Source organism: Streptopelia decaocto, assembly GCF_964273445.1.
Source record: "Streptopelia decaocto genome assembly, chromosome: 16".
Classification (NCBI taxonomy): domain Eukaryota; kingdom Metazoa; phylum Chordata; class Aves; order Columbiformes; family Columbidae; genus Streptopelia; species Streptopelia decaocto.
The window spans coordinates 2,489,081-2,503,583 of NC_138671.1; the positions used below are offsets into that span (position 1 = coordinate 2,489,081).

At 57.0% G+C, this 14,503-nt stretch overlaps 1 protein-coding gene across 4 annotated transcripts in view; it reads right to left on the reverse strand.

Annotated features, from left to right (window-relative positions):
* Positions 1-87: 87 nt before the first annotated feature.
* ARSG (arylsulfatase G) overlaps positions 88-14,503 on the reverse strand; it is a 38,173-nt gene continuing 23,757 nt past the window's right edge. For all 4 annotated transcript variants that reach the window (XM_082067025.1, XM_082067026.1, XM_082067024.1 and 1 more), the window contains 5 exons: positions 13,944-14,024; positions 10,239-10,347; positions 5,763-5,883; positions 1,875-1,965; positions 88-1,558 (listed from right to left, as the gene is read on the reverse strand). In XM_082067025.1, coding sequence (XP_081923151.1) covers positions 1,224-1,558; positions 1,875-1,965; positions 5,763-5,883; positions 10,239-10,347; positions 13,944-14,024 — 737 coding nt within the window. In that variant the 3' untranslated portion in view covers positions 88-1,223. The remainder of the gene's footprint in view (positions 1,559-1,874; positions 1,966-5,762; positions 5,884-10,238; positions 10,348-13,943; positions 14,025-14,503) is intronic.

A 14,503-nucleotide genomic window follows, 5' to 3' on the forward strand; every position in this document is an offset into this window, starting at 1 on the left:
TGGGAGGGTGGGTTTGGGGGGCTGGTGCGAGGACGGTGGCTTCCACCCGACCAAGTTCACACAAATCCACGTATGGTTCATCCACAGAAAGATCTGGGTGCGTAAATCGGAGTCTAAAATTGTTTCAGAAAACCCCCACCCAGCTGCTGAGACATCCCGCTGGTTTCTTAAGTTTCAGTTGCACCTTCGGTTTGGCCTTTGCAGCTCCCCAGGGCTTTGCACCTGCCCAGAACCGCCCCACCAGAGCTGTCTTGCCCCCTCCTCTGGGTTAGTAACATAACCCCATTAACAAGCCTCCTGTGGGAGCTGGCGGGGCAGGTGCTCCTTTCCCAGAGCCCTCACCTTGTGCCAGCCGGGATGTTTCTCTCTGCAGCAACACATTTCCAGGGTCTCAGCACCAGAAGGGACATTTGCTCAGAGGCCCCGTCCTCCCCTGTGCTCCCACCAGCCGCTCCTGTGAGGTCCATTTTAGAGGAAAGCCAAGCGCATTGCCCAGAGGAATCCTCTCCCGAAGCCAGATCTCACAGAAGGGTTTCAATCATAGAATCAGAGAATGGTTTGGGTTGGAAGGGACCTTCAAAGCTCACCTGGTCTAACCCTGGCCATGAGCAGAGACATCTTCACCAGCTCAGGTTGCTCAGAGCCCCATCCAGCCTGGCCTCGGATGTCTCCAGGGATGGTTCAGCCACCACCTCTCTGGCCAACCTGGGCCAGGCTCTCACCACCCTCAGGGGCAACAATTTCTTCCTCATGCTTCGCCTGAATCTCCGCTCCTTTAGTTTAAAACCATCACCCCTTGTCCTGCCCCTAATCCAAGCCTTTGCTCTTTCTCAGCTGAAGAGCCCTACAAAACCCCTGTCTGCTTCCACGTGCCACCAGGTACAGCAGTGGCCGTGCTGCCGAGGTGACAGTCCTGCTCTGCACCAAGGGGACCCTCCGTGTGCTCCACAGACCCACAACTAACCCACCTCCAGTGCCACAGCACCGTCTCCTTCTCTGGAGACATTCAAAACCCACCTGGACATGTTCCTGTGCGACCTCACCTGGGCGTTCCTGCTCCAGCAGGGGGATTGGACTAGATGATCTTTTGAGGTCCCTTCCAATCCCAAACATACTGTGATCCTGTGACACTGTGACCACAGCCTCCGTCCCTCTCCTCCAGCACAAGCGCCCCGTTCACACAAACCAGACCAGGGACAGGAGCAGCCTGAGTGATTATTTGCTTAAAGACAAAGCCGTGTTGCTCTTCTTCCTGTGTGATGCTCCAGGACGGCTGCGTGTGTCCCGGGCTGGTGGCACCGGCAGGCCACGTGCTGGGCGTTACAACAGGGGGTGGCAGCCGCGTCTTTGGAGTAATCGGCAATGGAGATGTTGTCTGTGGCGATGTCCTCCAGGGCCTGGGCGTAAGCCCTGCTGATGGCAGGCAGCACAGCCTGGTACTCTCTGGATGCCACATCCAAAGGCTCCTGCTCCTGGATGTCACGAGCCAGATTGAAAATGAGGGGTGGCTGGTGACGCTGAGCTGGCCCGATGCTGCCATCGCAAGCCATGGCCCCTCCTGGGGAGGAAACGAGAGAAGAACGCTGCAGTCCCGGGCTGCCCAGCGCTCACCTTTGTGTTCCTCACCCAGTCCCACTGCGTCCCAGCTCTGGGATCCCGGGTCCGGCTGAAGGTCTGAAAGTGCTTCCGAGGCCACCAACCCCCCATCACACATACACAGGGGCCATGTGCTCATCCTTCTCCTGGGTTTGCTCTGGCTTGAATTAGCCTGAGTTGGTTTTTACCTGTTATCTGCATGGAACCAAGAATTCCAGAAGTTTGTTGTTTTTTTTTTTTTCCCCCAGACTTTCCGATCTCTACAAGGGACGCGGTACCTGTGGTGTAAAACGCCTTGTACTGCGCCAGCCGCAGCGTCTCGATCTCGCCGTCCCTCCCCGCAGCCCCGCTGTTGGGGTGGAGCAGAACCTGCAGGAAGAACAGAAACGTGGCAGGGAAATGCTGCTGTGTGAGACCCGCTCCCTCCCCAGACGAGACTCCATCCCACCCGCATATACATTTTATACAGACATCAATTACAGAGACATCATTTATAGAGACACCACTTATAGAGACACCATTTAGCCCCTGGACTCTGCGCATCCATCCAAGGTTTGCTTCCTGCAGGGTGGGTGACAGCAAAAGGGCACTAGGAACAGCAGCATCTCTCTTGCGCCTCCTGGTTTCCAAATTCACCTCCCCAGACCAATTCTACCATAAGAAAGGGATGGTGAAGGTGCGGTGGCTTTCAGCAGAGCAGGGCAGAGTATTTGGGAGGCAGGATGGTGAGGTGCTGGAACATCACCCCGGTCCATCGCCGCTGACTCACCCCGCTGTGCGAGCGCTCCCTGCCCTGACAACAGCCCAGCGAATGGGGGGAGAAGGAAGGGAAGGAGGGAAGGGTGGGTCAAATCTCTCCCTTTCGGTATTTAGGACACTTGATCCACACAGGACGACTGCTTTGGCACAGGGGAGCGAGAAGACAAGTGAGCTGGACGCTTCAGCGGGCTCGTCTGTCAGATAATATCGGCCATGGAGCCAATGGCTTCACTGAGGGATGAGTCACTCGAGGTTTCCTCCCTGGGAACTGAGTTTAAAAGTGATTCAAGAAATTTCCACTGTGCTAAAAATTAGAAACATCTGCTGAAGTTGTAGGCAGCTGCCGTGCCAAGTTTAGTAACAGCGATCGCAGCTGATCAGCGCGGTGATGCTTCAGCAGGTGCCCGGCGCCGAGTCCTGTCCCGGCACCCCGGGCACCCTCTTTTGTCACCCTGCGAGGTCACCCCGAGGTGTCAACCCACTCTGTCACCCCGAGATGTCAACCCCACGCTGCCTGGTCCGGCCAGTTGGTAACTCATCCAAGAAATGCCAGGATTCAGGGTGGGGGGTGATTTTCAAATGCTCTCACTTTCCTTGATTGCCTTCCATTGCAATCTGAAAAAATAATACACCTTCTGGAATTTGGTTCAAAAGTCATGCTTAAGGGAAAAAAGTTTAAGGTGTAAAGTGGCAGAGGTGGTGCAGTATGATCCTGCTACAAGGAGGAAACCCATGCTATAGAGTTCCCTTATGCTGATGCTCCTTGGGGAGACTAAGACAGCTCCAGAGCAGGAATCAGCAAATATTCAAGAGCTTGTGATGCCAAGATACCAGGAACTGCACCAATGAATCCACTTGCAGCCCCAAAGCTTCGCCTGCGCCTTCAGCAGCGCAGCTGGGACGCTGCCGCCTCGGTGGCGGGCGCTCAAACCTCCTTTGTACCAACAAACCTGCCTCGGAAACCTCCACGCTAAGAAAATCTGTTATCATTTACTGCCTAATTAAGGAGCTTGTTTTGAATAATCATTGATAGGTCTGCAACCATTCTATTGATTTGCGACTTTGTCATTTTAATTAAAAAAAAACCCAACCAAACAAAGAAAAACACAACTAGAAAAGGGGTAAAAAAAGCCTTTTCTCCCCTGAAATCTCATCTGTACTCGGTGTTCCAGGCTGTTTGCACAAGCGTGGGGAGCAGGCGTGCACCCCCCTGCCATTAACCTCCTGGAACGAGCTCATTTATCTGACACTGGTACCCTTGATACACGCTGTAGGATGTGTTTATTTTTACTGTAAACAGCCTTCGCTCAAAACAGGACTTTGGCATCACTCCAGCCCCGTCCCAGGTTGTGCCGAGTGCGCAGGATGGGACCCCGAGCAAGGTCACCCTGGGCAGCTCGTCCCCACCCCGGGGAGCTTGTCCCCACCCCAGGGACCCCGGTTTGGGAGGCAGCTGTTGGTGTGCGGAAACCGGGCGGTGTGACGAGCAGAGGAACTGCTGTCGGGAGGATTTGTGTCAAGGAAAACCCTGTAACGTCAAAGGGCGGGCTGCTGTCGGCCGCTCGCGAGCGGGAGGTGAGAGGCAGAGACAAAAGGGGAGGGAGCGGGGACAGGGACTTGCTCCTGGCCACCCCCTGGGGTGCTGTGTGTCCCCCACAATGTGCACTGTGTCCCCACTGTGTCCCACGGCAGCACGGGCCGCTGGATCGCATCCCTGGGGATGCTCCATCGAGGCTGGGACAGGCAGGAACAACCCAGCTGTGCCCCCCAGCTCCCGCCCTGCAGGGGTTCATTCACCCCTGATTGCAGCACAACCCCCCAAAAAAGCTCTGAGTGGGGGTGATGCTGGGGGGCTGGAGGAGCTGGTGGGGTGTAGCACCTCAGGACTTTATTCCTTGGTTTGAAATGCACAGGAATGGCTGGTGTGAGTCCTGCCCCTTCACCACAGCCTGGCACCCAGCAAACCATCATCCTCAACAAAACCATCATCCCCAGCAAACCATCATTCCCAACAAAACCATCATCCCTAGCAAACCATCACCCCAACAAAACCATCATCCCCAGCAAACCATCATTCCCAAAAAACCATCATCCCCAACAAAACCATCATCCCCAGCAAACCACCATCCCCAGCAAACCACCATCCCCAACAAACCATCCCCAGCAAACCTTCACCCCAACAAAACCACCATCCCCAGCAAACCATCATCCCCAACAAACCATCATCCCCAGCAAACCCTTGCTCCCAGCAAACCATGATGCCGAACCATGACTCCCAACAAATCATCATTCTCAACAAAACCATGATCCTCAGCAAATCATCACTCCCAGCAAACCAGAACTCCCAACAAACCAGAATTCCCAGCAAACTGTAATTCCCAACAAGCCATAATTCTCAGTAAACCATTGCTCCCAGCAAACCACGATTCCCAGCAAACGGTCACTCCCAACAAACCATCACTCCCAGCAAACCATCATTCCCAGCAAAGCATCATTCGCAGCAAACCACTGGTCCCCCCTCCTGGCACCACACACACAAAAGAGGGTTAATCCCAAGGAGTACATTGGAGCGCCCTGGCCGCATCCCATCCGCTTCCCTGTGTTATCTCATGGTTCAGCAGAGGGTTCCATAAATACAAAGCAAATACCAAAACCCTGATGGACACAGAAAGCAAATCCAAGATCCCCACGGGGAGCTGGCTCGTGGTGCTCGCATGAGGGCGGACTTCAAAATCAGGCTTTATCTGCGAGACTGGTATTGAAGTCACTCTTCTATTTTCTTTTCTTTCTGCAAAAATCTTGTGCAACGCTGAGAAAAATACATCGCCATACTGCTTGTTCTGCTAACTGGGTTTTTTAGGCTTAAAGGAGCTGTCAGCAGCTTTTGTATGGGCAGAGCTGCAGGGTACGGACGGGCTGCCCCACTTGAACAGCAGTAACACGAATGGTCCCAGCCACAGAACTGGAAGGAGAGCTTTGTTATATCTCTATCTATCAAGATAAATAAAGAGGATACAGCCAGGTCCGAGCCCCTTGGATATTTTGTTCCTCATGCTGGCAATGGGAAATTAGACCCACCATGCTGGGCACCGCGGGGCTGCCGTGGGGACGGGCAAGCCCGAGCCAAGCTGCATGCACAGGCATTTTCACCTCTAATCCCGGATTTATGGACAAAGTGTAAAACAACTCTTTGTTAAGCCAAAAGCCCCTTTATGCCGGTATCCCAAGCCATGGCACAGCGCCCGGCCGGCCCCCTCCTCCGGGCCAGGGGATGATGCTCATGGGGATCTGCACATCCCAGCTCTCAGCCTTTCCGTCCCCAATTACCTGTTTTATTAACAGCTCAGGGGTGAAGGGACCTGCTGTCAGAAGGGGGATGTCACCGGGGGGGGGTGGCTGTGCCTTACCTTGTGCCCCATATCCGACCACCCAAAGAGAACCGGGGACACGTCCAAGCCATCGAAGCGCCTGTTCGGGGGCAGCGCCACCCCAGCCAGGGCCACCAGCGTCGGGAAGATGTCCAGGGTGCTGTGGAAAGAGGTGGGTTTCATCAGAGCAAGGAGCAGAGCACCCCAGAGGGTCCCCCCAACCACACCTGCACCCCACAGCCCCTCGCCTGGTGAACACTCAGTGCCTGGGGGGGGCTGAACACTTCCCAGCATCCATCCCAAGAGCTGAGTCTGCAGAAAATGTTAAAACCGGCTTCAAGTAGTGTCTAAACCCCGGCAAGCCCTGGCTTGGCACAGCTCCCACCCTGGTGCCGGCCACTCGCCAGGCACTGGGGGTTCAGCCAGGACCTGCTGCCCCCGCAAACCCCACACCCGGGGGGCAGGGAGCCCCCCCAGCCTCCCGTCCCACCCCAGGGACACACGGAGCGGGCAGCAGGTCAGGTCACCCTCCGGAGAAAGTGCTGGCACAGGGACTTTTGAAGCCAATGACAGCAGATCCCGCCACCCCAGGAAAATGTGGTCTCGCTTTTGCACGGCACAGCACGAGCCAGCGCGGCCAGAGTGGAAAATGAGAGCGGTGCATCCCACCAAAACCCCCGTCAGCATTTCCACCCAAAACCTCGTGGGGTTTTCAGGGGGCCCAGCCACAAAAGAGCACCTGGGGCTCATCCTTGGTCACTTCCCAGTGTGGGGGGATGCAGGGGAGGAGCGGGTGACCCTGTGTCCCTCGGGCTCCGTGGGGATGCAGGGGGACAGTGGCTCCTTTCCTGCCGCTGCCTGTGGCCTCAGGGCCAGAGCTCGGCTGGGGTCAATCGCCCCTCACTGGCGTGTCCCCACAGCACGGGGGGGCTGAGGATGGAGCAAAGTCATTGCTGAGGTGGGACAGGGACCACCTGGCTCTGCCACCAGCCCCTTGCACAGCCTGGGCATGGGATTCGCCCTCCATGTGTCACATTGCCCAACAGGGACAGGGCTCGACTCCAGTGGGACAGGGGACAGCCCCATGTCTGGTCCCCACCCTCCGTGTCCCGCTCCTGCAAGGGACAAGTGTCCGTCCCCTTCGCCACCGCCGAGCGCATCCCTCCCTCTCACAGATGTGGTTGTGGGGTGATCGCACACCTGCCCTGGGGGTGTCCCATGTCCCCAGGGGACAGCAGGATGTCAGCGTGGCCAAGCGACACACCACAGTGCTGGGGACAAGGCCACAGCATGGGAGGTGACGAGTCAGCAGAGCCACCCGTGCTGAGTGACCGATGGGGACTCAGCCGCATCCCATCGCTGCAAAACCCTCGTGCCAGCAGCTCAGGGGCTCAAAACGTCGGGAGCTCAGTTGGGACAAGGAAAATGCGGAGGGAGGTGACAAATCTGGGTGCCCCAACCGGAGGATACCCAGGGTCCTGCCACCGCGTTTCTCCTGCCCGGTGCGTGATGGCAGCTGCGTGAATGGAGAGAGAAAAGAGCCCAGGGCTTCAGGGCCCCCGGTTCTCCCCTTGAACGAGTTTTAATTTAGCTGCTAAGAGACGGCAAGAACAAATAAGAACAAACACTGCTGCGAGCGGCCCGGCCGGCACGCTCACCGAGACGGCCCCGCGGCCAGGCCAGCCGGGAGGCGCCGGAAAGATTCTGGCTCCTGGCTGCGCCCGAGGCCGGGCACACCCCCCAGGCACCTCGCCGGGGTCAGCCCAGGTCCCCCGACACGGCAGATGCCAGTCAGCACACTCCTGCTCCCACGGGTGCTCAGCACCCTCAGGATCCAGCCCCCTGCACGGTGTGTGCGGATGCTCGCACGGGTGCACCGAGCGGCCCCGGCACAGGGGAGGGGACCGCTGGAAACAGTCACTGAGGTGGGAGGGCAACACGATTGAGGGCAGGGGTGGTAGAAGGTCCCCCTGCCTGCATGAAAAAAGCATGAAAAAATTGGATTTTGGTCAAAGTTGGCTGGTCCCACCAGCAGGCACATCCTGGAAGCCAAGCTGGGGCAGCTGTGCTTGCAGGGACAGGGGAAGCCACGCTGCCACCCCCTGCCCTGGCCAAGAGAAATTTAATAAATTACTAAATAAATCTAATAAATAAAGTCACTCCAGCGTCCTGCTGTCACCACGAGCAGCGAAGGGCTGGGCAGCGCCTGGGGACGGGCAGGTCCCTGCCTGCTGGCGCTGAGCATCCTGCTGCCCTGCCCGTCAATGACGGGGTGCAGGGGGGTGCAGTGGGGTGCAGGCAGCTGAACCAGCTCTCCCCACACCCGCCGCTTGCCCAACCTGCCCAGCCCCACGCCGCCGGCACAACCAGGGTGGTGCAATTTGTTTCTTCTTCACCACCCCACTGACCTATTTCTTCTGTGCCCTACTTTGGGTTGGGGCAAGGGAGGGCAGGAGCACGGCGGGTGGCTCCGACAATTAAATATAATTAAGAAAAGCCAACCAAGCAGTTTTCTGCAGAAACCAGCGTGCAGGTGCGGATCCACGGTGATGCATCAGCATTTCTTTCTGGGCACGCTCACCCCTCTGCTCCCTGTGCTCGGGAGGATGGGGAGGGAGAGGTGAGGAGCAGTCCTGGGCAGGCTCTTCTCTCCAGCAAAGGCTGTCGGCATTTTCATAACCCGGGGAGCAGAAGGAGGCTGATACATGGGTTAGTGCCTGTGTTCGCCAGCCCCTGTCCTCCCCGGGGGTCCCACCAGGCAGAGCTTTCCCAGCCACATCTGCACAAAGACTTCATTGGTCTTCTCCATCAGCTGGGGGGTCAAGTTCTCAACAGCCTGAATTCATGAGGGCAGCAAGCACCCAAACCAGGACATTCTTGTCCTTCAAGGGATGTCCCCAAGGGTGACTCTAGGTGTAGCAAAAAGCTGCCCGTCCCACAGCACTGTGAGCAGTGAGCAGCCCATGCCCTCTGTGTCTCACTGCATCCCTCTGCATCCCGCTGCATCCCTCTGCATCCCCTTGCATCCACTGCATCCCTCAGCATCCCACTGCATCTTTCTGCATCCCGCTGCATCCCTCCACATCCCTCCACATCCCACTGCATCCCTCCACATCCCCTGCCCAAAAGCTCAGACCACGGCTGGGGACACAGCGGTGACACCTTTCTGAGCATGAGCCATCACACATGTCCCCATGCTGGCTCTGTGCTGCCTCCCAAACAGAGGGTTGCCTCTTCTTGATGCCAGAGCATCACCCTGCCCCATGGCCACGCTGGGCTGTACTGGGAAGGACACCAGGTCCCTGGGACTCCTCAGGAGCTGCAAAGCCACTTTCCAAGCCCCCGGCATGCAGCACAACCTGTGCCACCAGCTTTCGACGCTTCCAGCTGTCCAACCTGCTGGACCAGAGCTGGGAAATGCAGGAGATAAGGTCTGTGAGGAGATGAAGGGAATGCCGGGGCTGCCCGCACCCCATCCCCTCCTGCCAGTGCTCCAGCTCACACCTGGAACCTTCCCCTACCTGCAAAAATCCAGCTTCAGAGCTGCCCTTGGGCCATGCAAGGAGTACATGGCTCTGGCTTATCTCAGGGACCTCAGAGACACCCAGCACCTCCCAGGGCCACTGGTTGGGACCCGCTTCCAGCAGCTGGGACACTTTCCCAACCCAGCAGCCCCCCCAGCCGCAGCACGCTGACCTCCACCAGCGTGTCCTTCAAGGGACAAAAGGGGACGGGGCATCCCAGTGCTCTGCCCCCAGCACAGGCTGTGCCCCCAGCGCGGGGTTTGCTGCAAAGAGGGGCGCAAATGCTGCAAGGCACAGCTGCAAGGGCTGCATGCAGAGCTGCAATTGCTGCAATGGGGAGATACAATTGCTCCATGGAGAGCTGCAATTGCTGCATGGGAGAGATACAATTGCTGCATGGAAACGTGCAATTGCTGCATGCAGATGTGCAAGTGTTGCATGGAGAAGTGCAATGGCTGCATGCAGAGCTGCAACGGCTGCATGCACAGGTGCAATATGACTGCAATAAGGACCCCTCCACGCCACCCCCGCAGTGCAGGTAGGCGATGTGCCTCCCAGCCCGGCCGCATCCTGCACCGATTGCAAGCGCCATCTCTCCGTCCAGCCTTTCCCACAACCGCACCCTCCTCCACATAAAGCCATTCACAAACCACAAAGCCTAAGCCTGCTTCTTGGTGGAGAGAGAGAACATCGTCATCTTTTAATTATCGGGAGGCACTTCGGCCGCGGCGGCCAGGAGGCACACGGAGCCCAGCGCCTGCCAATGCCAACCCGCCAGCCTCACAAAAAGCCCTTTCAACTCCTCTTTGCTGAAGCGCTGAGTCTTACGGGCTTGGGAAAGGACAAAAGTGCAGAGCCTGGCACATGGCAGGCACTAAGCAGCACAGGATGCCAAAATCCAGATTGTCACCTGATGCGGGGACGGTGGGTCCTTCCAAAAGGGGGTAAAGGGGCCGCCCTGCTCCCCAAATCGATGTGGCCGGGCTCCTACCTGAGCAGAGCGTGGCTCGTGCGCTTGGCAGGGATGCGGCCAGGCCAATACGCCAGCGCCGGCACCCGGTGTCCCCCTTCCCAGGTCGTTTGCTTCGCCGAGCTCCCACCTGCAAGAGAAAAGGGCAGCGCTCAGCACCCTGCGGCTATCCCAGAGCTTCGCATGGACGCGAAAAACTCCCGACTCAGGAGTTTCCCTGGGAAAGGAGCAACTCAGAAGTCAATGACCCAAAGGAGGGTGATTTCACTGGAGATGGAGCTGGATAAAAGTTTCAGGAGTTTTTAAAAGAGACAGGGAAAGGGGGGAAACTAAGGGGGGCTCAGTTTGGCACTGCTTTGTGTTTCTCCTCTGCTCCAGTGAGTGATGAGGAACACGGCCGGCTGCCGGAGCCGCCACATTTCCACCCAGTTTTGATGTCTGGCAAGAATATGGAGCAGGTGGGTAATGTAGGAATTTCTTCCAGGGGTTGCGAATGTCCCTGTGTAGGTGGCTGCAGCCCTCCGCATGGTAAAACACAGACAGCCCCCAGCCTGCTGGAAACCTGCTTCATTAAAAACACCATCCTGCTGATAACCCTCCTGCTGGTTAATGAATCTGTTCAGTTGTTTCCCCGACATCACCCAAAACACCCCTGCTCTGCCCTTGGGTTTGAGATGTCGGGTGCAGGGATGCCGCCCGGTCCTTTCCTCCGCTTGGGATGCTGACCAACAAAATGGGGATGCTGAGTAACAAAATGGGTGGAAGGGCACTAGAGAGCCTCTGCTTTGGCTGTAGCCCAAAGGGCCCCAGGCAGCTGGGGGAGGAAAGGGCTGGGAATGGGGCAAACAGAAAATCCAACCCGATTCACCGAACAAACTTCCCAGGCGCAGCCTTTGTCCGCCGCCTTTCAGCGTGTGCATGGCAACGGCGCTCGCCCCGAGCCATTTCCTCCGGGCAGAGCCAAGGGAGGATCGAGTCCCCGCTGTGGCACAGCCGCCCCGCGCTCCGCCGCGTCCCCGCGCCGGTCCCCAGCCCAGCCTGGCCTCGCCGGGAGCCACTGCCCGATGCCGCGGGCATCTGGGCTGATCCTGCGCTCCCAGGCGATGCTGCCGGACCCGCATCACTGGAGCGGAGGACACATATGGTACAGATGCTGCGGTGACGGTGTCATGAGAAATAGCCCAGGAAAAAGGTTTCTGGCCCCACTGCCCGTCCTGGGCCAGGCGTGGCTCCAATCTCTCCCACTCCACGCCCAAACTTTTGGTGTTTTCCCCGCAAGCAGTATCTCTTTGGGGATGAAGCGGTGTGACACAGCTGGCACCGGGGGCTCTTGTGGCTGTTGGAAACGTAACAGTGCTTCCAGCACGTGTCACGTACGGCTTGAGCAAGGTGCCTCCCATGCCTGCAGACACCCAGGAAATTACAGCAATTATAGCAATTAATATCAATCCCCATCTCTGCACGTACATTAAATAACTCATCCTCCCATAAGGCTACTGCATTTCAGATGCAGGATGGATATTTCCCTCCAGCCACCCGAGTACCTCTGGCTGAGCAGGACGTGAACACTTTGGGCAGTAAAAGGGCTGAAACACCCCAAACCCAACCTGGGATGTTTCGCTGGAGCAGGGATGGTGCCATGGGGCTTTCCAGGGAAGCTGAACTGAGCATCCTCGTGCTGGGATGAATCCCTGGTCCTGCTCCCGCCATGCACAGCAGGTCCCCAGCACAGGGATCTCCCAAACCTGCCTCAAAACACACCCAGCATCACATCCACAAAACCTGCATCTCCATCCCGGCCCCCCCCGTTGCTGGGCTCTTGGCGCCAGGTGGGAGACAGGTTTTTGGGGTGGGCTGGGGCTGCAGGAAGGTCCCCAAGCAGAGAAGGGGGGGCAGCACGCATGAATGTGCTGCTTTCTCCCAGTGAGGACTGACTCCAGTGACCATCCAAAATTAATGGAAAACATCCCTGGAATTTGGGTTGGACCCTAGAAGGAAATGCCAATGTATGTGGAACGTATAGAGCCTGAGCAACCTGTCCCCCCAGCTCCTCAAAGGGCTTTTCCCTGGTGGGGCATGATACCCCCAGGATGGGATGGGATGGGATGGATGGGGTGGGATGGGATGGGATGGGATGGGATGGGATGGGATGGGATGGGATGGGATGGGATGGATGGGGTGAGATGGGATGGGATGGGATGGGATGGGGTGGATGGGATGGGATGGGATGGGATGGGATGGGATGGGATGGGATGGGATGGGATGGGGTGGGATGGGGTGGGATGGGGTAGGGTAGGGTGGGGTGGGGTGGGGTGGGGTGGGACAGGATGGCTGTGTATCCCACCCACCCAGCACCCACACCAGCGGGTATCAGCTGCACCAGACCAGCCAGCAGCGGACAGTAACACTGGGCTGGCTTTCAAAACATCCGTGCAACAACCAGATGAGATATTTCAGAAGTCATCTTCGGCACCCAGTATTTACAGCCAGCTCCTCCAGCCCTGCCAGCCCTCCCCGGCATCCCGGGGCTCGGGATGTTTTTACAGGGCAGTGAGAGGCTGGAAAGGGGCCGTGTTTTCTTTCACTTTGTTCCCAAACACTGCACTGCCTGTACCAGCTGCTCAGGCTTGTGACCCTCGGTTGCTCAAGAGCAACCCAGGTCGCCAGCAGGGTTTGTTTACTAAAATTAAAAAAAAAAATAATTAAAGTTCTGATTTGAGCCCAAGGAAGGGCTCTGGGAACGGGAAAGCCAGCCAGCAAGCCAGCCAGCCTGGCAGCGTTTGCCCAGGGCAGCGGCCGCATCGCCCGGGTGTCAGGAAGCGGAGGAGGAAAGAGGAGCTGGCGGCCACGGCCCCCCCGTCACCGCTCCCCCCCCTGACCCCGGGCAAAGGGGGAGCCGAGCCCGGCGCGCGTTTACACTGCGTAATACAAGCAGAAGTGGGAAACGCCTGACTCATGCGTGCTTCTGGCCGCCCCGGCTACAGTAAACCCACCGAGCAGATGGCTTGGCCGGAAAAGGAGGAAAAGCAGGGAAAAAAATAAATAACCAAACAGGGGAGAGAAAGAAAAAGAAGAAGAAGAAGAAGAAGAAGAAGAGGAGAAGAAGGAGAAGAAGAAGAAGAAAAAGAGGAAGAAGAAGAAAAAGAGGAAGAAAAAGAAAAAGAAAAAGAAAAAGAGAAAAAGAAAAAGAGAAAAAGAAAAAGAGGAAGAAAAAGAAAAAGAAAAAGAGGAAGAAAAAGAAAAAGAAAAAGAGGAAGAAAAAGAAAAAGAAAAAGAAAAAGAAAAAGAAAAAGAAAAAGAAAAAGAAAAAGAAAAAGAAAAAGAAAAAGAAAAAGAAAAAGAAAAAGAAAAAGGAGAGAAGAGAAGAGAAGAGAAGAGAAGAGAAGAGAAGAGAAGAGAAGAGAAGAGAAGAGAAGAGAAGAGAAGAGAAGAGAAGAGAAGAGAAGAGAAGAGAAGAGAAGAGCAAAAAAAAAGAAAATAGCCCTGAGCTCTGGGGTAACAGGGACTGGGGCCCCAGCTCTGACCCCAGCAGTGATTTTAGGGGAAAACCTGACTGAAAGAGAAAAAGTATCCTGGGGTGTATTCAAGGCAGCTCAGCCCCGAGCAGCAGCCAGCAGAAAGGCCGAGGGTGAGATGCTCCCCACGTCCCCCTTGCTGGGCAATGAAGGGCTTTGGGAAGCAGCGACCCCCCCAGGGACAGGAGACAACCCCACCCTGCCAGGTCACCTCTCTGCCTCTGCCAGGCCCCCACGAACGGCCCCACGCGTCCTGCCAGCTCACACTTCTGAGCCCAAGGACCATTGTCACCTGCAAGGGAAAGAAATATCCCCATGAGCAACACCGAGGCCAGAGGGCACCTCCACAATGGGGGGATGCGTGAGGACAGGTGACCCCTCCACCCCCGTGACGCTTTCCCACATTAGCGAGAGCAGCGGGTTTATTTATTTTTAGTTCTAGAAGTTTATTCTGAAGGGTCGGGGCTGCTCAAGTCCCCGGTGAGGGGCTGGAGTGGAGCTGGGGCATGGGGGGGGGGACGTGGCTGCCACCAGCTTAATGAGCAGCGGAGCAGTTCCTGTCCTCATTAGGGAGGCTGCTCAGCCAGAGCGGATTTGGGCTTCTTAATGACTGAGGATTTGCCGTTTAATTAGGCTCAGCCCTGCCGGTTCAGCCCCGCGGCCAAACGGGGTGGTGGGGGGAGCAGCCGGCTGAGCGCCCCCAGCACCCCAGGACCCCCATGTCCCCAGGAGACGCCCATGTCCCCACGATGTGACAGCCCTGGGCAGCTC